General features: G+C 30.5%; 1 protein-coding gene across 2 annotated transcripts; it reads left to right on the forward strand.

The window, feature by feature from the left end:
- Positions 1-922: 922 nt before the first annotated feature.
- On the forward strand, positions 923-12,195 carry LOC114179628. 2 transcript variants are annotated; one of them, XM_028066042.1, is made up of 9 exons: positions 923-1,103; positions 3,101-3,137; positions 3,595-3,767; positions 5,070-5,149; positions 5,969-6,039; positions 7,869-7,927; positions 8,014-8,095; positions 9,020-9,069; positions 11,788-12,195. In XM_028066042.1, exons 3-9 carry the CDS (start codon positions 3,657-3,659, stop codon positions 11,860-11,862), a joined length of 528 nt encoding a protein of 175 aa, XP_027921843.1. In that variant the 5' UTR covers positions 923-1,103; positions 3,101-3,137; positions 3,595-3,656; the 3' UTR covers positions 11,863-12,195. The 2 variants fall into 2 exon arrangements, with proteins under 2 accessions (XP_027921843.1, XP_027921844.1); XM_028066043.1 differs by having other exon boundaries at positions 940-1,088.
- Positions 12,196-13,397: the final 1,202 nt, after the last annotated feature.

The raw sequence follows: 13,397 nt of genomic DNA on the forward strand, positions 1-13,397 counted from the left end.
AATGCATAAAATAAAAAAAAAAAGTTTGAGGATACCATGACCTCCTTGCCTCTTTTAAGATCTGCCACTACCTCCTTGATATTATGACAAATTGAAATCTGAATTTTTGTTTTCTTACAAAGTTCATTTTAATTCTCCTTTTTCTTCTGTTAGATAGATGTCTAAGTAGTCTGTAAATTAGTCGAATGATTGCGTGAAAACAAAGTTTGCATTATGTATTATATTTATAGTATTGTGATGATGGGGAGTGGGTACAACTGTTGTGATGCATTTACACTTATCTCGTTAAGTGAGTTCACGACTTCAATAAACTGAAATTGCCAATGAAGCCCACGATTTCATATTCAAATCGTTAAAAGTGGAAACAACTTCACTTTTAATGCATTTACGCAAGAGTCGCTAACTTCTGATATAACTTCATAATTATATTTTTAATTATCCTAATTTAAGTATTAACTAAACTTAATCCAGCCGACATGAAGTTAATTAATATTTTAATGAAGTCATACACGCTTTTGAAGAATTTTTCAAATCGAAGTCGTGCACACTTCGAACGATAATTTATTACGTAATTATTTTAAAATAAAATTCGTAATTTTGAAAGAAAATTAACCCACATTTGTAAATTTTATGTAAGGAGTAAAATAATAATATTAGTTCCCCATTTAATATGTGAGATAATCAAAATTTATAATTGTTTTTTTTTTAAATCCATACAATTCTTTTAAATATTATGTTTTCATGTTCTATAAATCGTTTAAATTCTAAAATACATTTTTTGTAATTTTTTAACAAATATTATATTTAAAAATGCATTTCATGTACGGTCTTCTCTTCTTACAAATCACTTTTAAAATATAAGTATGTAGAAAAATCTTTTATTGTTTTCTATTTATTTATTTATTTTTCATTTAAGTAAGAAAAAAAAAAGGAAAAAAGCAAGAAAAAAAAGTGAAATCTTGTACTGGGTACGCATTGTTCCAGAAGATTTGCAGGCTGATATAGTATTCAGATTTTGGGTGAGGGTGACCACGGAACCGTAGTCTTCCTCTCGCCATTGAAGCACATTCATCGATCTCGAAAAACATGTATAGTCTCTTAGGGTGTGTAAACCTACCTTCCTTCATCTTTCTCATTACTCGTTCTTCAAATTTCTTTCCCCTTTTGTTAATTTCTGGGGTCTTATTTTTGTGCGGGTGTGCTTATGATTATATATCGTGTGTGTGCTTATTTTTGTTCAGCGTTTTTAAGAGATATTTGCTATCATTATATGGTGATTGGGGTTGATCATTGTATGGAGTTATATTTGATTTCGATGTGTGCGCTTGGCTAGGTTGGGTTTGCCAAACAACATATTACCAGGTTTTAGGCCAGTCACCAAAATGCTTTCTGATTTCGCTCTCTACTTTGTGTGTATAGCATGCCTAATTTTCTTTTAACCTTGTGGCTGTGGTCAATTATGTATTGTTACAGCCCCGTAGCCTTTTGATTATATTTTAGTTCTTATAGTTTGTTAGTCTAGCATTAGGTGTATTGATTCACTAGTATTAACTTTTAACCATGAACTACTTTTGATTGTAATTTGTATGACTTTTCTAGCTTTGATGCTGTTTATACATGTCCTGCTTAATGGATTCTGTGCTGGATAAGAATATGTGGTGTTGCTATAGGAAAATTATCCAAGTATTTAGCCAAAAAGACTTAAAAAAATAATTTCACCCACGAAATTATAAGTTCCAAATACTCAGGAGATTAAACTCATAATGATAACTCTCCCATAATTCTTGTTGGTGTTGAAGATATTCTTTAAAGACATGTAGAGCCTGCTCAGCTTTGGGGCTTTTTAGTGCTGAAGTTTTTGGTTAATATTGTTGTCAATGCTACTGTCACGGTTTATTTCATCTATGAAGGTAGAAGAAAGAAAAGGACACTTCCTCTCCCATTGCTACTGTTCTTAATTAGCAGTGTTATTATTGAGATTCAATTATGCTTGAAAAAGGCTATATTCAAGCTCATGACAACTTCCAGTGAATTAGATTTTCTAAAATGAAATGCAGAAGACTTTAGATTACTTATTTATTCTCAACACAACCAAATTTAGAGATCAACACAATACAAAAGATTAAACAATAACTGAAGTTGAAGATAATATAACATTTGGAACCAGTAGGTTCTAGGCTATTACTTTAATTAAATAAATAAATCAGACCAAAACAAAAGTACTAATTAAGGTAAATGTCTAAATCACAATCTCTGTTTAGAAGAGCGTAGTTTTGGATGGGTATGAGGTTTGCTCAAATAGACAAAGGACGGTGGAATCCAATCCATACTTCGTAGTGAGCAGTGGGACAGATAGCCCTTATGGATATATGCTAGTGGCTTCTAGGCCCCTCCCTTTCTTGCGGTTTGTCTCGGGGACTCACCATTGACATCAACATTGAAATCATTAATTTTTTTGCTGGACTCACCATTGTCAATTGTTGTTGGTCAAAGAGGGGATGGTTCACAAACGAGCTATTTGTAGTCTTTATGGAGAAGCAATGTACTTAAGAGACACTTCTAATATAACTCCACAAATTGGAATCTTTAACCAAAATAAAAATGCACTTGAAATATAATTCTTCAAATAGGAACCACAATACCTAATTTTATATCATTACATGCTGTGAAAAGAACTAATTTTGTGAGTCTGTCAATCATCCATGGCTCCATTTTCATTGACTATAGTATTAATAACACATTTTCTATTAAAATTAATAATAAAATGTTATTTTATTGATTAAAATTTATTAAATTTATTGTTTATGCAACTTTTAAGAATGATAACTTCATGGTTTTATGTATGATATAAATTTTTTTAGCTATTACATTAGGGTCTTATATGATATGTCATGCATCACTAATTTATATAATATTCTTTCTGTTTATCTTATTCTATCATTATGATATGTAATAAATTATGTCCAAGAGTGATAAACACAAAAATTATTGTTGTGCAAATTGTTCTATGAATTAGTCTCCAAATAACATTTGTCATTTTTAATGACTTCGTTTTATGACTTTTTCCTCATTCTAACATAAACACTTGCTTTTGCCACAGCCCTAATCCTAATGCTCTTTGGTACCGCTGTTCCTAGGTATGATTTATCCGTTTTTTTCCAATTCTCTCAAGTACTGTCTTCTCTCTTAAATTTTGATTTTCAGTTTTGTATTTGTAACTTATTTGGAAATTTTGTTCACTAGAGTCAATTTTTTTTTTATTTTAGATTTATTCTCTTCTGTTTTTTTTCTGCATCTTTTTTGTGGGAATGGTGATGCCTATTATTTTCATCAGTGCTTTCTTCTTGGTTTTGATTTGGTTGTTACATATTTTTTTCTGTATTTACATTCAACGTGTTACTATATCATTTTGTAAATTCCTTTTTCTGCCCTCCCCTTCAATGTATTTTTAATAATTGCTTATGAATCTTGTGACTTTTGGACAAGAATTTTTGATTGATAGGTACTTGGTTTGATTTTTTTGTCTAAGTTTTTATCTTTGTGTGTATATATTCAGACTGCCATCTGGTTCAACCACTCTCTTATACTTTACAGGTTTGTGTTGGTTTGGTCTGTTTTCATAGCATCAATTTTTGAGCCTTTAAATTGAAGTGAGGATGGTAGACAAAGCAAGTGAAGAACATCAGACGTCACTAGCAGCTCCTTTCATATTTTTTGTTGTTCTAGCTTTTCACTTTGCTTCTCAGCGGATTGATCAATTCAAGAAGGTTATCTCCCTCTTTCATCTTTTCCTTTTTCATTATTCTAACAATTTAAAGGGATTCAGTTAGTGATGCTAGTATTGTTTGCTTTTGGATGTTTGGTTTGGGATATATCTGATTTGGCTTACATTTGCTTAATTGGAGCTTTGGTTATTTTATTTTTATGCTATTTCTTGATATGGTAATTGATATCCTTTTCACAATTATAATAGGATTCTGGGAACAGTTTGTTTATATGCACTCCTTATGTTTAAGTTTAACATTTTAAGAAGAATAGTTTTCGCATTTCAAAACTCTTTTGATTCCATGCTTTTATGCAGTTGTTTCCTTGAAAAAAATGTATAGGATGGGTAACTAGGTTCTGAATTTTCATGTTTGGTTTACTGATTTACCTTGTTTAGAGAAAATGAATAGTATGTCACGAAACCAGAAAAAAAATAAAATAATGGTACATGGCACAAAGCCAGAATACTCACAAAGGATGCAGAAGATGAATAAGATGGTGTCAGCAAATAGAATACCTTCAGCCCCCAGAGCTCTTGGTCCCAAGTTTGGTGATGTAATATACACAATTGCCTCTGTTACCCTTGTCTATCTCATGCTCCCATTAATCATTGATTTATTTCCTATTAACAAATGCCGCAGTGTATTTAACTGTCTTCTCCATGGACGTGCTGTTACATATCCCCTCCGCTCTTTTAGAGGAAACAGTCCAAACTCTGGGTTGGGCCATTGTGATTTTGGTCCAGCATTTGCTAATGAAACCTATAGTGGATCAGGATGACCCTGTAGTTTTGACTTTTTTTATCAAGCCTTGGAAATTTTCAATTTGAATTTCCTTCTTGATTTCCCATGGTCGAGATTGAAGAAAGCTGTCATGAAACTCCAGTAAGACAATTTTAGGCTGTTGTAGGATTGTTGTCTTTATTTGCAAAAAATGCTATACCCAAGGTATGGGTTGTTGTGTTTACAAACTAAGGCATTTAATGGTAAGTTTGTAAAGGCTCCAATTTAAATTGCTAGTTTTCATCCATATATGGTTTATAGTTTCATCATTTCTCGTGTTACTAAATCTTAAGATAGTGACAAGCACGCTTGAGCCAAGTGCCACTAATATTTCTATTAAAAGATTGTGAACTTTTCAGGTGCAAGAGAGAGCCTTTGCATGGTGCTCCGGTGATCTTGCAATTTGTTTCTACCATAAATTTTCTGTTTATTAGCTTTTCTTTGATTTACAAAAAACATATCTAACATATTGACTGTTACATTATGATATTAATTTCATTTAGTTTTATGCTTTTGCTTCAGGGTGGATCCGACAAAGAAGAAAAGGCTAAGTTACATAGAGAAATAAAAGAACTTTTGAAGGAGGCGAACTCATTGTCACAGTAAGTTACTCATGCTTTGGCCATTATTTCCTCCAATGAAAACAAATGGGTCTTTTATAGAATTCCAACTGTTAATGATCAGAATCATCTTTGTCCTTCCCTATTTTCATCTCAATTACATTTACAGGGGTGGGCATACTACATGAGCACGGAAGCTTGTAGCCACACCCCTTCTATCAATTTTTTTTTTCTGTACTCTTTGTTAGATTTATGAAAAAAAAATATAGATATATTACAGAGGTAATTGTTAGAATTTATGAAATATGTTATCATGTCTTAGTTTATCCTCTTGGATTAGTATTCGTATTCACTTATCCTATCTTAAGATTAGTTATCATATTTTTTATTATCATTATTGGTTTCCCTGACAATGGTTTATACTCTAGGTTTTTGAACATATGAACTCATCATTACATTGTAATAATCCACCTCAGTTAATACCAATTTAGTATCTCTTTTATCTTGTTTTATACCTAAAAACCCATAATTTCAATGAACAGTATGTTTTCAATTGACACAACGAAAGAAAACATGTAAATTTTCATGTTCGAGCCAACTGTGGGTTCCTTTACCTTCTCATTTATTGTATCTTGAACCAAATTATTTTGTTAAACCTGAAAGGCCATTTGTTTGTTTTTTCTATGCTTTTGTGTTTACTTCAAGTTTGTATTTTCTAACTAAGTTTCAGAGCAAATGTGAAGCTTTAAGGAAATTTTAAAATGAAATAGAAATATCCTACATTTAAATATAATATAAACTTTGCATATTTATGTTTTGTTTGTGAGAGTGCGCACATAAGTGATTTCATCGTTCTCTTAGGCCATCAACCTTTGCACAAGGTGCAAAACTCAAGAGGAAAGCTGCTGCGAAGGAGAAGGAACTTGCAAAGTGTAAGTTATTTACGGGAGCCGATTCTTGTTGCATATTGCATTCTATATAAATGTAGTGGGACATTACAAATCTACAACTTTTAGTTTACTTTGAGTATAATTTTTTTGCCTGGCTGCATTTAAAAGTGTAGGTAGGTGGTACATATGCTCTTTTCAACAGTATTTTGAAAAGAAAACTAATTTTAAAACACATCTGTGTTTTTCCCCAGTATTACATGATTGATTGTCAGAGTAAGTAATATTGAAAATCCTAGGGAATCAAAGCCTCTTTCAAGCTGATATTCTTCGTGATTTTGTCTGGAATGTTTCTCAGTCAATTATCTCAATATTCTTCATGGTTTTGTCTTTTATCCTTTTGCTGGCTTATGTTTGTTTTTGGGAGGATTTCTGATTCAGTCTCTGATTTTGGATAAGCAGCACAATAGGGGAAAAGGAAAAAGAATTGGGAAGAGAAAAATATAGAAAGAAGAATAGAAGTTTTTTTAAACTGAACTCAGGTTAGGCCAAATCAAAATTCTGAAGAAGCTACAATTGTATGAAAATAACAATTCTTATCTAGACGAAGCCAACTAGATAACCAAACAACTCACATTTCTAGAATTTTTAAGATATTTAATAAATTTCAGAACGATGAAACACAATTTCCAATTAATAATAATTTTGCTGCTGATTAGATATATTTCTCCTGTAATCTTTATCCTTAATATCACTTCTTCAAGTATTCTTATCCTAGTCACCATCACTTTGTATTTCCAATCCATCTATTCTATAAAGTTTTCTTATGCTTGTGAATTAATCTCTCCTATATGAAAATGTATACTTATCATATACATATTACCTTAATTATCAATTAATGGGATTAGGGGCACATATGCAATCATTGACAGAAAATAGAAGTGGTTACATAATATCAATTGTGTACATTGTTTAAGTGGTTTCAGTTATATAGTTCAGGAGCAGTTATTTTGTATAAGGTCTGATGATAGACAGCTATTTAGTGTTTTGGACAGAAGAACGTATTTTGAAGTTCTTTGGACAGAGTTATCCTCTGTAAGAGTTGTTACAACTATGGGAGAGTTTCAGCTGAAATTTTCTATTTAATTAGTGTGCCTAAATATAAAAAATTGCAAAGAGGACTTGGTGGTTGCTGGAAAGAAAAAATAACCAGAGGACCCGCCTTTGCTTAGTTAAAACATAGGAAGAGTACTCCCTTTCCAGACCCCCCTCTGGTAAAAGACTTAAAAAAAAACGTTTTAAATATGAAATATGGCTTTTAGAACAATTAAGTTTCCATATTTTATGATTGTTAAGTTTAAACACGTGTCAGCTTTCTAAATGTTGATTTAGGATTTAATTTCCTATATCAAAGTCTAAATATTAGGCATTTTGTTATGCATGCAATTTGCAAAATTATTGTGCTTGGCATCAAACGATGTATTGGTTAGAGTGAGTAACACACTTTTACACTCACTAAAGGGTCATGGAATGCATAGGATGAGGCAACCGCTTGTAGATAAATAATTTTGTTGCTAAATTTTATGAATATAAAAATTAGATAACAAAATTGTTTATAATATTTTTTATGAATATAAATCTCATCTATACAATTACAACACTGAATGATTGTTTATCAAAATATTGCAAGGGCCACTTATTCCATTTCAGAACAGATTAGATGAGACTGCTACTGAGTTAGCTATTTTTTTAAGTTGGATCCTTAAGTAGGTGGAACTAGATGTAGTAGCTACGTAACAATTTATATGCTATTTGTGCTGAGATCATAAGAAAGTAGCATTACCGGAAAACTTATACTTTAAACTAACATGCAGTTCAAAATTTAAACGACAAGGATAGTGCTTTGTATTCAAGATTTCTGCTTATCTCAAAGGTATTTCCTGATCTAGAAATTGTTTTCAGGTTTACATATTTTCTTCGCAAAGGCCCATAAGATACTAACATGGTTAAGTGATGCAGGTTTTAACATATCTAATTTTCCTCATGTGGTTTTGGAGTGTTCCTGTGGCCAGCATATCTCAACAACTTGTGCAACCTTTTGGTAATGCAATTATGATTAATACGTAAAATTTTACTAGATTATGCTGCAAACTCTCATTCATTTGTATTAAACTGTTGGGTTGCTTAAACTAATAAAATGTGTTTTTTTGTATTCTAATATCATCGGACTTATTGTAACTATTTAGTCACCTTTCATATTTAGGTATAGGCTATAGTTATAGGTATATTTACTGGCTATGATTATGGATATGTTAGGTTTACTTTTGGTTTTGATATGGGCGAAAAATGAACTGTAGTTATAAAATATTTATAGAATTTTTGGTTGAATAGACAAAATACTTGTATTAATTTCTTAAAGGTTTTTCCAATAAAACAAGTTTAGTTGCAAACTCTTCCATTTACTACAAAACCGCTTCATAGTGCTAAGATGTGACATTTATAGGTATAGTAATTGATATTATTGAATTATTAGGGTTTGTTTAGATTGGGTGAACTTCTTCATAAACATTTGTAAGGGAGAACAATAAGAAGACAAAAAATGAAATTAGCTTTCTTGTAAGTTAAAATTAGCTTATACACAAGTTAAAAACAAAAGTTTAGAGAGATTGTGTTAAGAGTTTCTACAACTAGCTTGTGTATAAGCTAACTTTTAGTTTATGGAGAAGTTAATTTCAATTTTCTTCTTATTTTTATTTGTATTTTTCTTTCTTCTAATCGAGTGCCATAACCTTTTTTTTTTCAATCATTTAAAGTCTGAATTGAATACCATGAGAACACTTTTTATAAATTTGATGCCATTTTATTATAAATTTTAATTTTCAACAGTGTAATTTTCATTTAAATTAAATGTGTCTAAAGTTAAAGCCATTTGTTGCACGGAAAATGTGGGCATAGGAGACGAATGCATTTCTCGTTGCCTTTTTTAATGGTTATGATCTGAAAATCATTTTACATATTTTTGCAGGGAGATTATTATCTTGGAGGACTGGAGGGATTGAAAATAACAATATTATGGTAAGCAATTTCTAGTATCTTTCGTTCTTATATTTGAAACTTCGAATTAAAAAAGAGATATCCAAAGCAAATCGTATTTAGGTTTTGATGAAAGACGAAAATTTTGATGCAAAAACTGCTGAAAATTGTATCTGGACTACACAATGAAGATCATTTATATAAGTTGATTATATATACAAATAGTTATAGGAAATTGTATGCGCATGTACATGACGTGATATGCATATACATCTGTTTCTAATAAAGTATTCCTATAATTATTAAAATTCTAATTAAATAAGGAAATCAATCATAAAATATAAAAGAAAAATAAATACTGAGAGATGCTCTGAACTATTTTATGCTATCAGTAGATATTTCTCATATTTCTAAGACTCCTTAAGCTAAAGCTCATTACAAGAAAATATTCATTTCCCAACAAATAAATAAACAAACATAAAAAATGACCTTCACCAAATAATAGTTGGAAAAACAACTCAGATGGTGAAGAAATTGTTACAAAGATAGCATAGCTAGAATGACCATCAATTTGAGATAACTTTCATGACATGAAAATCAAGGTTTGTTCTGAGCAAAACCAGACGTGGAAGTTGTAAATGGATAATATTTTTGGAAAAACCAAGTTACCGCTGGAATGAATGTCAGTTTGAAAGAAGTCAACATGATTTATGTGGGGAAAAAATTACCAAAAGAATGATCTTCGATTGGAAAGAAACCACCGCTAATTTAATTCATACACAATAAAACCACTTGAATAATCATAGGTGGGAATGAAATCACTACTAATATGTGACTGAAAAATTACCAAAAAAGTCATTATTGGTGAACAATGACTACTAAAAAATCACCACCGACAATAACTGTTGTTGGAAAAGTGTGCAGCGGGGGGGGAACTAGAGTGGAAAGCGGAATAATGAAACAAGCCCGTATTGTTGTTACATGACATGATAAGAAGAAGCGGCGTTGTGATGAAAATAATAGACAACGAAAGGGATGATTGATTGTAGTTTCTTTTCTTGTCGGAGTGACAAAGTGAATACAGTTACGTGGGATGATATCCTTCTGATACAATATATTGAAACAGAAAAAAGTAGACGCTAGAGATGCTCAAAACTATATCTATATCACACAACTTGATAATGTTATACGAGTTGGTAATATAAATACGAATATTTATAATGATTTTTGTTTATGTAATGCTTGGAAATGCTATAAATAAGATTCCAATAAATGTAATTATAAATAGATATTCCTATATTTATAATTAAATAAGAAAATTGATCATAAAACATAGAATACTACATTTTAAGAGAGATAGTCTCTAAGGTACTCTAAAATACTATAAGATCCTTCTCGTATTTATACTTCAATCATTGAATGTATTGTTGGTCTTGCTCTTTGAATTTGAATGAACGAGGATGTATTTAGTAATTTCCGACTGTCATCATGTCATGTTATGATAATTTCAAATATCGTCATTTAACAAACTTCATTGGTCAGATTTGAAAGATCGGAGCTTTCTGTTAGAAAAAGATGCTAGTGTCTCAGTATCTAATACACTCTTCATTCTTAGCTGAAATTTATACAGACTCACAAAAGTTCGTAGGCCTCGTTCCATTTAGTTCATATTTGGATTAAACTTTGCAAACATAAATTTGAATCAAAAGAATGTCTTAAAATGAGTTTACTGCAGTGCAATTTATGTTTTAATATTTTTTGTTCAAAGCATGTTGATAACATGAAATTTATTGTATAATATGAAGAAAGTATTTTTAGTAAACTTTGCTGTAATTGAATAAATACTGTCAATGGAAAATAATTTTCAAAAGCAACCAATTTGTTGCTTCTCATTCAAACTCTGTTTTGGGTGAACCGATGATGAAAATGTGACTTTTTGAGACAACAAACATAATGAAAAATTGAGTTAAGTGGTTCAAAAGTATGTTGGAAGAACCCATACGGTTATCCAAACATACCCTTAATGTATTCCAACTCCGTGATTTTGTTTTCAATAAATTTCAACTAGTAGAGTATGTTAGAAGGATTATTAGAAAATGTGCTAAACTCCTGAAAAGAACTCACAATCTCCCGATATTGAGATGTAATCATGAGTTGGTGTTTTCACTTGAGTATTTAAACAACTTGTGGATGAAATGTGCTTATCCAAAGTAGTGGAAAGTGAGTTTAGCTTGTAATCAGATTACATTAAGTTTAGCTCCTCCACCCCTCAGTTTTCCTTTTGAATTAGTAGTCGGTTTAGTACAAGTATTGACATATTTCATTTTTAATATAACAAGACAAAATTATAGTCTTAGTACAGAAACTTTAATTTTTTTTTTTTGAACTCCTTTAATGGTTAAGCTAATTGAGCACGTGTTTAGTCTTTAGTAATTGTCATATGTATTTATTAAAGTGAAAATTATTGATAATATGAGTAAAAGCAAAGGTTTTTTCAACATTAATTGTATATCACAGCAAATAATTTCTCCTTAGACTAAAAATGAAATATGTCAATATTTATTATAGCAAAACCGATTGTTTACTCTTTACGTTGCATCTTTATGTGAAAGTTGTTAATTCTTAGTACTTTTATAACCATGCTATGTACATTGCTATCCACTGTTGTTTTTACTCTTAAATAATGTAGTGTAAATAAAAGAAGACATGTGAAGCTGTTAATAGTTTGAGTGACATTCCAACTGTTTTATGCTATTTCAGGTTGGGATAATACCTTGGCTGATAGTGTCTACAAGGGTTAGCAGATACATTTGTAAACTCACCTATGGCAAATAGTTCGTGATATTCTTCATTTAGAATGACATAACATTGCTAGCTGCTTGGACTGGTTTGTGTCCTGCATTGAAAATGGAATGAAAGAGTTTTCTAGATTTGTACAACTTGAAATTTGTTCCTTCCCTTGTTGTCTGGTTCATAACCATTTTGTTTTAGTACAGATGACGTGTAAACTTCATTTTGCATATGCAAGCAAAATTTTCATATGCCTGTAATATGATAGAGTTGCAGCCCCCACCCTACCCCTTGTTTGGTCTCTTTAAGGTTTTTTGTCTTTAAATTCTTCTGGATTAATTATATTCATTTATTCAGTAGTATTTAGTGTTGAATTAATGGATTTGTGAATTTGAAGAACTGTTATTTGCAGTTTGGATTAGAGCTTTTTTATCTGCTTCCATTGCAACTAAAAATGAAAGTTTGGTGCAATTTGTAATTGACTAATAAGTCTACGTTTGATTTACTTGAATCACGAATTCCAAAACATTATGTTCTCAGAATACATTGCAGCTGAACATAATACAACAGAGATTCAAACAATGACCAAGTATTTTCTTACTTCTGTTTGTGTACCAGTACAATATCAATTTTATTTGGATATAAGCTTATTGAAACTTATTACAGTATCGAACTTATTGTAATCATTCTAATTAAAATAGAATCTAAATACTAAACTTGCAGACAAAAAAAATAAATAAATAGGAAAATGTTGCAGGAAGCATGGTGGGGGAAATAAATGGAAACAATGGATGAAGTGGATATATAAATAATTAGTTAATGGAATTATATAAATAAAATAATAGTATTATATATTTATATATACATATACCTTGGCCAATGTGGACATAAATAACTCTTCATATAAATAACTCTTCTTATGTTAGTAATGTTTTTCATAATAGTTTTGTGAATGTACTTTCAAACCGAAGGTCCTGACTAGTTGTTACTGTAGAAACATGGAGTAGATTAAACGGGTTTTAAAAAATATATTCATACCGGATAATACACCAGTGGTTAAAACGTTACACTAACAAATTCCATTACAAAAGTATATTGTATTTCTTAAATTTTCTTTTTATTTAATGACTTATATATTTTGATGAAAATCTATTCTTAAAGCCCTCTTCAAAAACATGCTTCCATGAATCCAAACTCTCCATTAACATTGTTCTCTAAACTCAATTCAGAAACAGCCTTGAAACTTCATTATTTTTATTTGGTAAATTAAAATCATATGAGAAATAATATGTATTATTTATGTTATACTTTAGATCGGCATAAATACTTTTCTATATTTAAAGTTAAATTAGTTTTAGAATTAATTCATTTTTAATCTTGATTCGCTTTTTGTTGTGAACGGATGTAGAATTATGTACTTTTATGTCCATTAATGAGGAACTAAAAGTACACTATAGTTTGAGTTTCACAGGTTCCTAAGTATGATGAGGGATATCAAATTGTTTATAAGGAGTAATAAGTAAGTATTGGATAACCTATTGAACAATTGATTGAACAATAAGTTCCTCTTCCATGATCGC

This window comes from Vigna unguiculata, chromosome 3 (genome assembly GCF_004118075.2).
Source record: "Vigna unguiculata cultivar IT97K-499-35 chromosome 3, ASM411807v1, whole genome shotgun sequence".
NCBI classification, from domain to species: Eukaryota; Viridiplantae; Streptophyta; class Magnoliopsida; order Fabales; family Fabaceae; genus Vigna; species Vigna unguiculata.

Coding starts and splice junctions, on each gene's coding strand:
- LOC114179628 (XM_028066042.1), top strand. CDS start 3,657: ATGGTAGACAAAGCAAGTGAAGAACATCAGACGTCACTAGCAGCTCCT. Junction 3,768..5,069: donor GGATTGATCAATTCAAGAAG/GTTATCTCCCTC, acceptor CTTTTGCTTCAG/GGTGGATCCGACAAAGAAGA. Junction 9,070..11,787: donor TTGAAAATAACAATATTATG/GTAAGCAATTTC, acceptor ATGCTATTTCAG/GTTGGGATAATACCTTGGCT.